The sequence below is a fragment of the Tamandua tetradactyla genome, chromosome 2, assembly GCF_023851605.1.
Source record: "Tamandua tetradactyla isolate mTamTet1 chromosome 2, mTamTet1.pri, whole genome shotgun sequence".
In the NCBI taxonomy this organism is placed as follows: domain Eukaryota; kingdom Metazoa; phylum Chordata; class Mammalia; order Pilosa; family Myrmecophagidae; genus Tamandua; species Tamandua tetradactyla.
Genome location: NC_135328.1, coordinates 61,449,914 through 61,463,519, shown reverse-complemented (window position 1 = coordinate 61,463,519; position 13,606 = coordinate 61,449,914). Strand labels below are relative to the sequence as shown.

At 38.9% G+C, this 13,606-nt stretch overlaps 1 protein-coding gene across 2 annotated transcripts in view; it reads left to right on the top strand.

Annotated features, from left to right (window-relative positions):
* The window catches only part of DNAI1 (dynein axonemal intermediate chain 1), a 66,949-nt gene that overhangs the window by 18,160 nt on the left and 35,183 nt on the right, over positions 1-13,606 (top strand). For both annotated transcript variants that reach the window (XM_077147881.1, XM_077147882.1), the window contains exons 2-4: positions 1,344-1,376; positions 11,125-11,223; positions 11,428-11,508. In XM_077147881.1, coding sequence (XP_077003996.1) covers positions 1,344-1,376; positions 11,125-11,223; positions 11,428-11,508 — 213 coding nt within the window. The remainder of the gene's footprint in view (positions 1-1,343; positions 1,377-11,124; positions 11,224-11,427; positions 11,509-13,606) is intronic.

The following is a 13,606-nucleotide window of genomic DNA, read 5'->3' as shown; positions in this document are numbered from 1 at the left end:
GAGACTTTCTCAAGACCACACAGGTGGTCAGTGACAGGACTGGAAGCACAGGTCACTTTTCAGTGTGCCTCACTGCCAACCAACGAGTTCCCTTTGGCTTTCCTGATGCCTTGACTCCAAGGCTCTAGGTCTCTTTCTTCCAAGAGCTCCTCCCTCACGTCTCTAGTCTTCACTGACCTCCCTCTTGCTTGATCATCCTGTAACCCCTGTTCTGTCTATATAGAATGGGATTTTTGTTTGTTTCTTTGTTGTTTGGCAGAACATTTTATTGTCTGTCATTGTTCTCCTTTTACCTTTGTACATGCTGTTTTCTCTTGCTGAAAAGTCCTTCTGAAAAGTATTTTCTCTACCCATACAACTGATACTTGTCCTTTGAGAAATCACCACCTCTGGAAGCTTTTCCTGTGCACCCCAGGTTGGGTGGGTACCCCTGTGCACTCCTACCTGCAGCATCCTGTACACATGTATCTATATTACTTGCATAGAAAAGATTTTCAAGGGAACAAACGTCTAGTAGGTGAAAGAGCGAGTCAGTGACGATCACTGATTACACTTGTCTCTTCTCCATGGATTCTGAGCAAACTAGTGTAGAGACTTCATCTTTCTTTGTCTTTGTCTCACTGTTTAGGTTAATGCCTGACACGTAAATAGATGCTCAGCAAATGTTTATCAAATTGAATTGAGCATACTGCTCTTGGAAATATAAAATATCAGCATGTCAGAACTAGAAGATCATCATATCTAATCCCCTCCATCTTACTGACAAGGAAATTGAGGCCCTGAGAGGAAAAACACTTTGCTCAGGGTCATGATTACTGCTGCATTCTGACAGCATTCGTTCATTTATTCAATACATATTTTGAACACCTAGTATGTTCTAAGCATTGTTTTAGATTCTGGGGATTCAACAGCAGACAATACAGATAAAGTACCTGCTCATAAGGAAAAACATAAAGTACCTTCACTCCAAACAAGTGTTAATGAATATAATCTTCCCTCAGAACCTCCTTAGTAACTAGTACAGAGCTGAGGATTTAAAATACGCTCCAAACAATGTTTGTTGAACTAGTTGCAGATAAGAAATGCCCAGTGCTAAGTTACCTGGTCACTGTTCATGGGTCAGTACCACTGACGATGGAACAGGATTGCTTCAGGAGCTGTAGGACCCCTTTGGCTGGGCCAAGAAGCACATTTTGTTACTGAGAGGACTGTTTTTGAGGCTTGGGAAAGCTCCATGTCCTTTGTCTGCAGGCTCCCTGGATGGAAGTGTCACCATCATACGTTTATGATATAACCACTGTGATTCACTTTTTACTTACCTTCTGTTTCTGTTCTTCCTTCAGAGCATCAATATGGGCAGAGGAACCAGGAAGAAAGTAAGTGCTGAGGCCAATATAGTTTCTCAGCAAGATGCTAAAAGCGTTCTTTCTGTTAAAATATTACCTATTTATTTTAATTTTACCTGTATATTTATGAAACAGAAAGAAGAACATTAAAATCACCCTTAAACCCACTGCTCAGGGATAACTTCTTAGTTAACATTTGATATTATATCCTCCCAGATACTTTTATGCATATATAAAAATTGCATGTACTTATTTTTAAATGGAATCAAACTATGTATGTTATTTTATAACCTGCTTTTCACATAATGTATTTAGAGTACTTTCCATTGCCAATAAATTTACTTTTATAGCATCATTTGAAATTACTGCTTAATATTTAACCATATGTTCCTTCAGACATACCATAATTTGTTCAACCATGCCCCATTTTTGACAGTTAATATTTCTTCTTTTTCACTATTATAATCAATCCTCTAACAACATGCATGCATCTAAATTTTTGATCATATTCTTGGTTATTTCCTTGATATAAATTCCTATCAGTAGAAATTTGGGTCAAAGTCAAATTTGGGTTAAAGTGAAAAACATTAGACTTTTAATAAATATTTACAAATTGCTCTTCAGAATGATTGTGCTGATTTATGGGTGGTCGTTATTTCCCAGTCTCACCAGCATTTCGTTTTAGAGTAAAAAATGCCATCGATTTATTTTGCATATCACTGATTACTAATAAGGGTGGACAGTTTTTTTTTTTTTTTAATGTCATGGACCACTTAAGTAAGGTCTAGCAGGAAAAGGCAAAACTTCTAGTCATTGACTTTTTTTTCTCCAAATCCTATAGTTAACAAGTACAAGAGAGTTTTGCTTTCAGAGTAACTTTCAGGTGTATAAATTAGAGTTGAAGTACCTTAAAGAACTGCTTGACATCCTTTCTCTTTTTTAAAAATATTTTTATGGAGAAATATTCACAGACACATACAGTCCATACATGGTGAACAATCAGTGGCTAACAATATCATCACATAGTTGTGTATTCATCACCATGATCATTTTTAGAACATTTGCATCACTCCAGAAAAAGAAATAAAAAGAAAAAAGAAAAAACTCTTATATCCTATACCCCTTACCCCTCCCTCTCATTGACCACTAGTAGTTCAATTTATTTTACCCCTAATTCCCCCTATTATTTATTTAATTAGGTATTCTTTTTTTTTTTACTCATCTGTCCATACTCTGGATAAAAGGAATATCAGACATAAGTTTTCACAATCACATTGTAAAAGCTATTATCATTATACAAGTGTATTCAAGAATCAAGGCTAGTACAATAATGTTAGTATACCCAATGAGGCTGAATGTGAGAATGATAGAGGGAGGAGGGCTGGGGGCACAAATGAAATCAGAAGGAAAGAGAGACGATTTATTTGAACAGTGAATAAAAAAATATTTGCAAAGTATTTTGGGGGGAACGGCGAGAAAAGGGGAAAATTCAACTTCCCCATTTGGAGAATTCCTGATATTCTTGCAAGCAGTGGGAACAACCAAATCAATAGGTCGAGCCTTCAATCTTGGGGTTTGTTCATATGAAATTTATCCCTGCAAAGGATAGGCTAAACCTACTTAAAATTAGGCCTAAGAGTCACCGCCAGAGAACCTCTTTTGTTGCTCAGATGTGGCCTATCTCTCTCTCAGCCAATACAGCAAGCAAACTCACTGCCTTCCCCATCTCTACATGGGACCTGACTCCCAGGGGTGTAAACCTCCCTGGCAATGTGGGACATAAATCCTAGAATGAGCTGGGACTCAGCATCAAGGGATTGAGAAAACCTTCTCGACTGAAAGGGGGTGGAGAGAAATGAGACAAAATAAAGTGTCAGTGGCTGAGAGCTCTCAAACAGAGTCAAGAGGTTATTCTGGAGGTTATTCTTACACATTTTATACATATCCCATTTTTAATTTAAGGTGTACTAGAGAGGCTAGAGGGAAGTGCCTAAAACTGTAGAGCTGTGTTCCAGTAGCCCAGTTTCTTGAAGATGAATGTATAATGATATAGCTTTCACAATGTGACTAGGTGAGTGTGAAAACCTTGTGTTTGATTCTCCTTTTATCTACGATATTGACAGATGAGTGAAAAAAATATAGATTAAAAATAAATAAATAACAAGGGAAAAAATGCTAAAATAAATTAATAGATTGAAGTACTAGTAAACAATGAAAGGGAATAGTAAGGGATATAGAAAAAAGTAGGGGAACAAAGGTTAAAATAAATTGAATAGGTGGAAATACTAGCGGTCAATGAGAGGGAGAGTAAGGGGTATGGTATGTATGAGTTTTTTCTTTTTATCTCTTTTTCTGGAGTGATGCAAGTGTTCTAAAAAATGATGATGGTGATGAATATACTACTATGTGATGATATTGTGAGCCATTGATTCTACACCATGCATGAAATGTTTGTATGTTAAGAATGTTCATGTTTGTATACTGTTTTGGTTTGATAATAAAAAATGAATTTAAAAAAATCAAGGCTACTGGAACACAGCTCAATAGTTTCAGGTACTTCCCTTCAGCCACTCCAATATACAATAAACTAAAAAGGGCTAACTATGTAATGCATAAGAATAACCTCCTGGATAACCTCTTAACTCTGTTTGAAATTTCTCAGCGCCTGAAACTTTATTTTGACTCATTTCTCTCTTCTCTGTTTTAGTTAAGAAGGCTTCTTCAATCCCATGATGTCAGGTTCCAGCTCATCCCAGGAGTTCTGTCCCACATTGCCAGGGAGATTTACACCCCAGGAGTCATGTCCCACATAAGGGGAGGGCAGTGAGTTCACCTGCCTAGTTGACTTAGAGAGAGAGGCCACATCTGAGCAACAAAAGAGGTTCTCTGGGGTGGCTCTTAGGCCTAATTTTAATTAGGCTTAGCCTATTGTGCTGGTTTGAAAAGATGTATGTGCCCTAGGAAAGCCATGTTTTAATCCTAATCCAATTTTGTAAAGGCAGACATTTCTTCTAATCCCTATTCAGTACTGTATGTTTGAATCTGTGATTAGATCACCCCCTGGAGATGTGACTCAGTCAAGAGTGGTTGCTAAATTGGATTAGGTAGAGACATGTCTCCACCCATTTGGGTGGGTCTTGATTAGTTTACTGGAATCCTATAAAAGAGGAAACACTGGTGAAAGCAGGAGATTCTGAGAGAGCAGAGAATGACACAGCCATGAGAAGCAGAGAGTCCATTAGCCAGCGAACTTTGGAGAAGGAAAATGCCTCCTGGGGAGCTTCATGAAGCAGGAAGACAGGCTAGAAAGTTAGCAGATGATGCTGTGTTTGCCATGTGCCTTTCCACTTGAGATAGAAACCCTGAACTTCATCGGCCTTCTTGACCAAGGTACCTTTCTCTGGGTGCCTTAGATTGCGCATTTCTATAGACCTGCTTTAACCGGGACATTTCTATGGCCTATAAACTGTAAACCAACAACTTATTAAATTCCCTTTTTGTTTTAGTCTTCCAAAGCTACCAGAATGCAACACACCAGAGATGGATTGGCTTTTAATAAAAGGGGATTTATTTAGTTAAAAATGTATAGTTCTTCAGAGGAAAGGCAGCTAACTTTCAACCGAGGTTCTTTCTTACATGGGAAGGCACAGGGCAATCTCTGCTGGCCTTCTTTTTTTTTAAAGTTTCTTTGGTTTTATTTCCCCTTTTAATTGGAGTTTATTGAGATTACAGAGTAGACATCTGAGGGGAGCAGATTTAGAAGGAGTAGTAGTTTTAGAGTCATTGTGAAGTGCCTGTGTGTTACCCATGATTTTTTGTTTGTTTGTTTTTTATTAATTAAAAAAATAACAACAAACAAAACATTAAGATATCATTCCATTCTACATATACAATCAGTAATTCTTAATATCATCACATAGTTGCATATTCATCATTTCTTAGAACATTTACATAGATTTAGAAAAAGAAAAAGACAATAGAAAAAGAAATAAAACGATAACAGAGAAAAAAATGTTATACATACTATACCCCTTACCCCTGGCTTTCATTTACCACTAGCATTTCAAACTAAATTTATTTTAACACTTAGTTAAATGTTATTTAACTATTATTTATTTTTATTCCATATGTTCTACTCTTTTGTTGATATAGTAGATAAAAGGAGCATCAGACACAAGGTTTTCACATTCACAGAGTCTCATTGTGAAAGCTATATCATTGTTCAATCATCATCAAGAAACATGGCTACTGAAACACAGATCTACATTTTCAGACAGTTTCCTCCAGCCTCTCCACTACATCTTGAACAACAAGGTGATATCTACTTAATGCATAAGAATAACCTCCCGGATAACCTCTCGACTCTGTTTGGAATCTCTCAGCCACTGACACTTAGTCTCATTTCGCTCTTCCCTCTTTGGTGGCGAAGGTTCTCTCAATCCCTTGATATTAATTCTCAGCTCATTCTAGGGTTTTTCTCAGTCCCTTGATGTTGAGTCTCAGCCCATTCCAGGATTTCTGTCCCATGTTGCCAGGAAGGTCCACACCCCTGGGAGTCATGTCCCACGCAGAGAGGGGGAGGGTGGTGAGACTGCTCGTCCTGTTGGCTGGAGAGAGGCCACATCTGAGCAACAAAAGAGGCTTTCTTGGGGGTGACTCTTTCTGCTGGCCTTCTTACCAGGCCTCTGAGTTCCAACAACTTTCCCCCGGGGTGATTCCTTTCTGCATCTCCAAAGGCCTAGGCTGAGCTGTGAGTGCTGAGATGAGGTATGCTGAGCTGCTTGGGCTGTGCTACTTTGAGCTCTCTCATTTAAGCTTCCAGCCAATTAAATCAAATGTCATTCATTGCAGCAGGCACGCCTCCTGGCTGACTGCAGATGTAAACAGCAACAGATGAGGTTCACATGCCATTGGCTCATGTCCACAGCAATAGCACTAGGCATTTCACCTGGCCAAGTTGACACTTGAACCTAACTATCACACCTTTTTAAAAGTTGTTCCATTTCTGGTACATTGCATTCTGGCTAGCAAACTAGAACACCTATCCTTTGCAGAAATAAATTTCATAGGGGTGAACCCCAAGATCGAGGGCTCAGCCTATTGATTTGGCTGTCCCCACTGTTTGTGAGAATATCAGGAATTCTCCTAATGGGGAAATTGAATATTTCCTCTTTCCTCCCCAGGCCCCCAAGGGGACTTTGCAAATATTTCTATTTTTCCTTCTTTTTTTTTTACATGGGCAGCACCGGGAATTGAACCCGGGTCCTCTGGCATGGCAGGCAAGCATTCTGTTTTTTCCTTCTTAATGCAATTTTATTTAGATATATTTACACACTATATGAACCATCTGAAGTATACAATCAATGGCTCATAGTATCATCACGTAGTTGTTCATGCATCACCAAGGACACATCTTTTTTTTATCATCACATAGTTTTGTATTCATCACCATGATAATTTTTTAGGACATTTGCATCACTCCAGAAAAAGAAATAAAAGAAAAAACTCTTATATACCATATCCCTTAACCCTCCCTCTTATTGACCACGAATATTTCCATCTATCCAATTTATTTTACCCTTTGTCCCCCTATTATTTATTTGATTTTTATCCATATTTTTAAACTCATCCATCCATACCCTGGATAAAAGGAGCAACAGAGCGAAGGTTTTCACAATCCCACAGTCACATTGTAAAAGTTACAACTTTATACAATCATCTTCAGGAATCAAGGCTATTGAACAGAGCTCAACAGTTTCAAGTACCTCCCTCCAACCACTCCAATACAACATAAACTAAAAAGGGATATCTATATAATGCATAAGAATAAACTCTAGGATAACCTCTCAACTCTGAAATCTCTTAGCCACCAAAACTTTATTTTGCCTCATTTCTCTCTTCCCCTTTTTGGTCAAGAAGCCTTTCTCAATCCCTTGAGGCCAGGTCCCAAGCTCATCCCGGGAGTCCTGTCCCATGTTGCCAGGGAGTCACATCCCATGTAAGGGGGTAGGCAGTAAGTTTACCTGCCAGGTTGGCTTAGAGAGAGAGACAATATCTGAGCAACAAAAGAGCTCTCTGGGGGTGACTCGTGCCTAATTTTAAGTAGGCTTAACCTGTCCTTTGCAGGAATAAGTTTCATAGGGGCAGACCCCAAGATTGAAGGCTTGGTCTATTGATTAGGTTGTCCCACTGCTCGTGGAAATATCAGGAACTCTCCAAATGGGGAAGTTGAATATTTCCTCCTTTCTCCCCAAGGGAACCTTGCAAATACTTCTTTATTCACTGCCCAATTACTGTAGGGTATATTGGGGCATCAAATTAACCTGTGCAAACTAACAAAATCTCACACTGTTTTCAAGATTTCATGTACTTGTATGGTAAACTGACCATACAAGTTAAATTAGGAAATGCACTATCCAAAATGTAAATTTTGCACCAAATAAACATCTCTCCCTTTGGTCTCACATAGAAGTTGAAGTTTTAAAATATGGACAATATCATCCTTTTCCCTGTATTCTGATTTACCTTAGTCCTACCCAGATCAGCTTCATTCATATCTCTACTTGAAGTCACATCCCTTTTTCAGCTTTTCAAACAGTTCCTGTATGGGGTACTGCTGACTTTCATAGCTTCAGAGCTCTAATTCTGAGTCTCAGGTGTCACATAAATACCGAATTTTCTGGGAATGACTAGGTTACAAATAAACAGCCTAGTATGTCAGAATTTAAAAACAACAGTTACAACTCCTGAATATATATGACTGCTGTAAGAGCTTACAATCTAGAACCCTTTACCTGATAACCCATTCTCTCGACTTCAGTTCACTGAGTATTTATATTATCATTAGTCCATATGAATGAGGCATGATAATATTTGTCTTCTTGTTCTTGACGTTTCATTCAACATACAGTTCTTAAGGTTCATTCACCTAGTTGCATGACTGATAACTTCATTCCTTCGTGCAGCAGCTCAGTAGTCTGTTGTATGTATACACCATAGTTCCCTTTCCATTCCTCAGTCATTGTACCTTTAGGCCACCTCCATCCATCGTGGATCACTAACACTGCCGTCATAGATACCAGTGGGCAAATGTTCATTCATGTCCCTACCCTCAGTTCCTTCAGATATATACTGAGCAAAAGGGTTTCAGGATCATATGGCAAACCCACCCCTAGCCTCTTATAAACCACCAAACTGCCCTCCAAGGGGCTGCACTCTCAGTTTCCCTACCGCCAGTGAATAGGTACATCTTTTTCTCTGCATTTTATCTAGCACTTATTCCCTCTGTTCATTTTTAAACAGTTTATTCACACATCATACAATCCAGCCTAAGTGTATAGACATACCTTTGCCACTATAATTATCTGAAGACGTTTCCTTTTCTTCCACAAAAAGCCATACCCCTTCCCTATGCCCCTGTTGACATTTAGTTTTGGCATCATGCCTTTGCTACAGTCAGTGGAAGCGTGTTACAATGTTACTGTTGACTATAGACCCCGTTTTGCATTGATTGTACTTTTGCCCTTATACCATCTATTTTCCACAGCCTGCAATATTGACATTCATTTGTTCTCCTCATGCAAAAATGTTTTTTTTATTTGTACATTTAATCACCATCATTGTCCATTCTAGGCATTTCTAAGTTATGCTTTCTCAGTCTTTACCCTCTATCTTTCCTTCTGGTTTCATAAGTGCCCCAGCCCGTTTCCCTCTATCATACTTACATTCAGCTTCATTCAGTGTACTTATATTATTGTGCTACAATCAGGTAGTACTGTGCTATCCATTTCTGAATTTTTACCAACACTCCTGTTGCACAATTTGTGTTCCTTCAGCACCAGTTTGGTATCCTTTCTTAATATCTAAGCCACTTTGCATAAAACCCTGCCTTTGGGGACTGGTCCTGAACCTTAGCTTCTGGGATGCATGGACCACTTCTCCTGGTCCCACTATTGGTGCCAGAGGCCCATCACAATGTTCCAATTAAGCCCTTAGCCAAGAACTGTGGAAGGATGGATTGTCATGTTCTTCCAGACGATCAAAACTCTGGCCGGCAGTTCAGGTTAAACAACCTAAACACATGTAGCCTAGGATTGGAAACGAGGCCTTGCAATTCTATATATCTTAATGTAGTACTCCCATATATTCCAGAGTATGCTAGGCAGATAATTAAAAAGTATTGGCAAGCCCATATCAAACTCTAAGATACATTCTACAAACTAATTGCTGTGATGGGTTTTGAAATTTATTGCTTTTTTCTATATATGCTATTTTTCACAAAGAAGTAAAAAAGTCAATTGTGTTGATAAATACATAGCTATATGAAGACATTGTGAAACATTGATTGTACACTTTGGATGATTACATGATATGTGAATATATGATATATCAGTTTTTTAAAAAGAAAAAAAAAACTATTGTTAAAGTTCCTTGAGGGATTGGAGAAAAAATATGGAACTGAGGAATCCCTCATATTCTCTTAAATATTAAGGACTCCCAAGTTAATAGGCCAAGACCTTGATCTTGAATCTTGCTCTTAGGAAACTTATTTCTGTAATAGAGAAACTAAGCCTAAGTATAGTTATGCCTGCGAGTTTTTTTCCAGAGAACCTCTTTTGTTGCTCAGATGTAGCCTCTATCTCTCTCTAAGCCCAACATTGCAAGTAAAATCATCGCCCTCCCCACTACATGGAACATGATGTCCAGGGGTGTGTCTCCCTGGCAATGCGGGACATGACACCCAGGGATGAGTCTGGCCCTGGCACCATGGGATAGACAATGCCTCCCTGACTAAAAGGGGGAAGAGAAATGTAATAAAATAAGGTATCAGTGGCTGAGAGATTTCAAATAGAGTCAAGAGGCTATCCTGGAGGTTGCTCTTATGCAAGCTTTAGCTAGATATTGCTAATTGCCATGGTATGCCAAGCCACAACCAACAGTATTCCTGTAAACCCTAAAGAATACCCAGGGTTCTTTCTGAGACTCTATGAAACTTTCACTCACTAAGTTTATTTTTTAGAAATGGCTCCATTTGGCTCCAGATGGCTCCTAGGCAGATAAGCCCTGAAACACAGAGTTACCAGTCTCTCCAAGAACATCAACCAGTTGCATCCCCCTACCCCATAATGTCCACACTCCTTTTCAACATGAAGAAGTTAGCGTAGTCATTGCCCAAATATCCCTAAAGATTGAAAGAAGGAGGAGTTGTAGCAGAGAAGATATGACTTAACAGAATATGACTACTGAATCATTATATTGATATTTCTTTTTGGTCTTTAGTGTCTTAAAGCAGCTAGAAGGAAATATCTGAAATTGTGGAACTGTAACCCATGTCATACTTTGAAATTTGTCCTATAATTGCTTGTTAAAATGTACTTTGAAATTAATGCTTTATATATATATTATATTTCACAATAAAAAAATCTTTTAAAAAACCAACATGTCATCAATAGCAAACATGCAATTGAATAGGATGTAATTTTGGTTGGATCTCTTTAGAAACATTACTGTATTATTATTGTGCAACATGACTTTTGGCTTATATGACAGTAGTAAACTCCTCAAAATGTTTAAAAACAAACAAACAAACCAAAGAAACTGGTCTGAGCAATTCCTTTTAATGCTTCCATCTGCGGTCTGTTTTACATTTTGCATATTATGTACAAGGACAGAGCTTGGCTTCTGGGAAGATTTGTGAATGAGGGGACTTTCTACAGCACTGCATGCTTGTCCAAGCAGGATAAGGCACTCATGAACCTCACATGAGATTTTTGTCCAGGATGAAGATTCGGGGACTGATGTGGGAGAAGGGGCAGATGAATGGACCCAGTCCAAAGTCACAGTCAGACCCCCTGACCAGCTGGAGTTGACTGATGCGGTGAGTGAGCAGCATCCTACCTTTGCCTCTTTCGCCTCTTCTAGCTTCAGAGATGTGTTCTTCCATTGTGCAGATTAGGAGGCTGCATTGACCCTGAGTGTGGTGTCTGCTGACGTGCTGGGAGGATGGGGATGGGGATGGTTTCCTAACAAGCCTCAGAGGGGATGGGGGGCTTCCATGTATTTTGATATTTCTCTCCTTTAGGAGCTGAAGGAGGAGTTTACCCGGATACTAACGGCCAACAACCCACACGCGCCCCAGAACATAGTCAGGTACAGCTTCAAAGTAAGTCATCCCATCCTGGGTAGGGGCTTCTAGGTGCACCTTGGCTTGAAGGGGACTTGCTACATTGCAAAAGCCTCTCAGCTCTTTGAGAGGAGAGTGCCTTTAAACTGAGGCCTTGGCTGGAACCTTGAAATTTTACATAGAGTTTTCCAAATATTTTTGAAGTTTCTTTTATGAATCTCCCTTGCAGTCTTAAGGCCCTGCAGAGCCCACTCTCTCAAGAATCCTGAAGTGAATAATTTTGGTTAAAAAATACGTTTCCAATTTGTGCAACACATTTTTTAGTCACATCAACTTTCAGGTCTTCAGAATCTAGATTTTTTTTTCAGTCAGACAACTGGGTGGAATACAAACTTCCCTCTGGAAAAGTCCCTCAAAAAGGCGGCCTTTTCCCCGGTATTGCCACCTGGGAGGAAGCCCCAGCAGGCTTTGTTTTCAATATCTCCTGACATCACAGCCAGGCAGGTGACCCCATCAGTACCTTCGACCTTCCTTTGGTACACATGGTGTGGATGAGTTCTCACTTAATAGATACTTATGTAGCATGTCTTTAAGGGGGACAGCACTCTTTTCAGCTATAGCATAGCCAGCTCCTGTAGGTACTGACTGTAGAAAATTTCAGGACACATTTTGAGCTAAAGTAGAAGTGGTGTATATGTTTTCTCATTTCATTATTTTAATATCCATTTGTTTAATGCTTATGGTGTGCATGTTGAGTCCTATATTAGACCTCTTATGCAGGATACCTCATTTAGTCCTCACAACTCTTTGATATAGGAACCATTATTATCTTCATTTTATGGAAACTGAGGTTCAGTTAGATAAAGCAAATTACAAAGGTCACACAACCAGAATTCAAAGCAAGATTTGAATTAGTTTTTCTGACTTTAAAGCAACATTAAATTGCTTCTTTAATATATATATAATTATTGTGAATATGTAACAGAAACCCATGGTACAAATTCTAAGAAATTCAAAAAAGCATACAGTGAAAATTAAACCTTCTTTCTTTCCCTGTCCCATTCCCTGGAGACAACCACTATTAATAGTTTCTTTCTTTCTTTCTCTTTAAAAAACAGCTTTACTGAGATATAATTCACATATTGTAGAATTTAAAGTGTAAAATTTAATGACTTTGGTATATTAACAGATTTGTACAACCATCACCACAATCAATTTTAGAACATTTTAATTACCTCAAAAAGAAATCTTCACTCCTTAGTCCTCACCCCTGCCCCCCCAATCTCTCAACCTCCCCAGCCCTAAGCAATCACTAATCTACTTCCTGCGTCTATAAATTTGCCTATTCTGGATATTTCATTTAAATGGAATCGTATAATATGTGGTCCTTTGTGTCTGGTTCTTTCACTTAAGCATAATATTTTCAAGGTTCATCAATGTTGTAGCATGTATCAGTCTTTCATTCCTATTCATTGTTGAATAATATTCCATTGTATAAAAAATGCTACATTTTATTTATCCATTCATAGGTTGATGGACATTTGGATTATTTCCACTTTTTGTTATTATGAATAATGTAATTTCTTGAATACACATCTTCGTATCTAAGGTTGGACAGTTAACCCATCCATAAAGATGTTGGGACAAACCAAGATGTTTTTCTTGAGAGGTACTGCCTGTGGGTTATATATACTATTGGCTTCCCTTGGGAAGCCTTTAAAGGAGCAGAGGGTCAGAGGGCCACTGCCTTGCCTCTCTGAGGTTATACTGAAGATTAGCTGGACTCCAATCCTTCTGGCATCTGAAAGAGGGTCTCTTTAGGACTCAGTGTGACTGCCAAAGGAGGCATGCTGTGGGCAGAGAATCAGCACTAACATGTAAATTAGTTTGCATTATTACAAAAGATTCCCTGAGTACAATGATATAGCTTTCACAAAAAAAAAAAAAAAGATTCCCTTGAGTAAGCTGCCAGCTGGGTAGCCCTAGGCTCCCAGTGCAGCGCACCTTACCCAAGCTGCCAACAGACTCCCAGGTGTGCCTGGCATTCTCCCACAGAGCTCTTCTCCATCTCATTGGAGCTTTGCTTAGATCCAAGAGCTTTCGATCTCCAAAGCTACAACTTTCCCTAGAAGTGCTG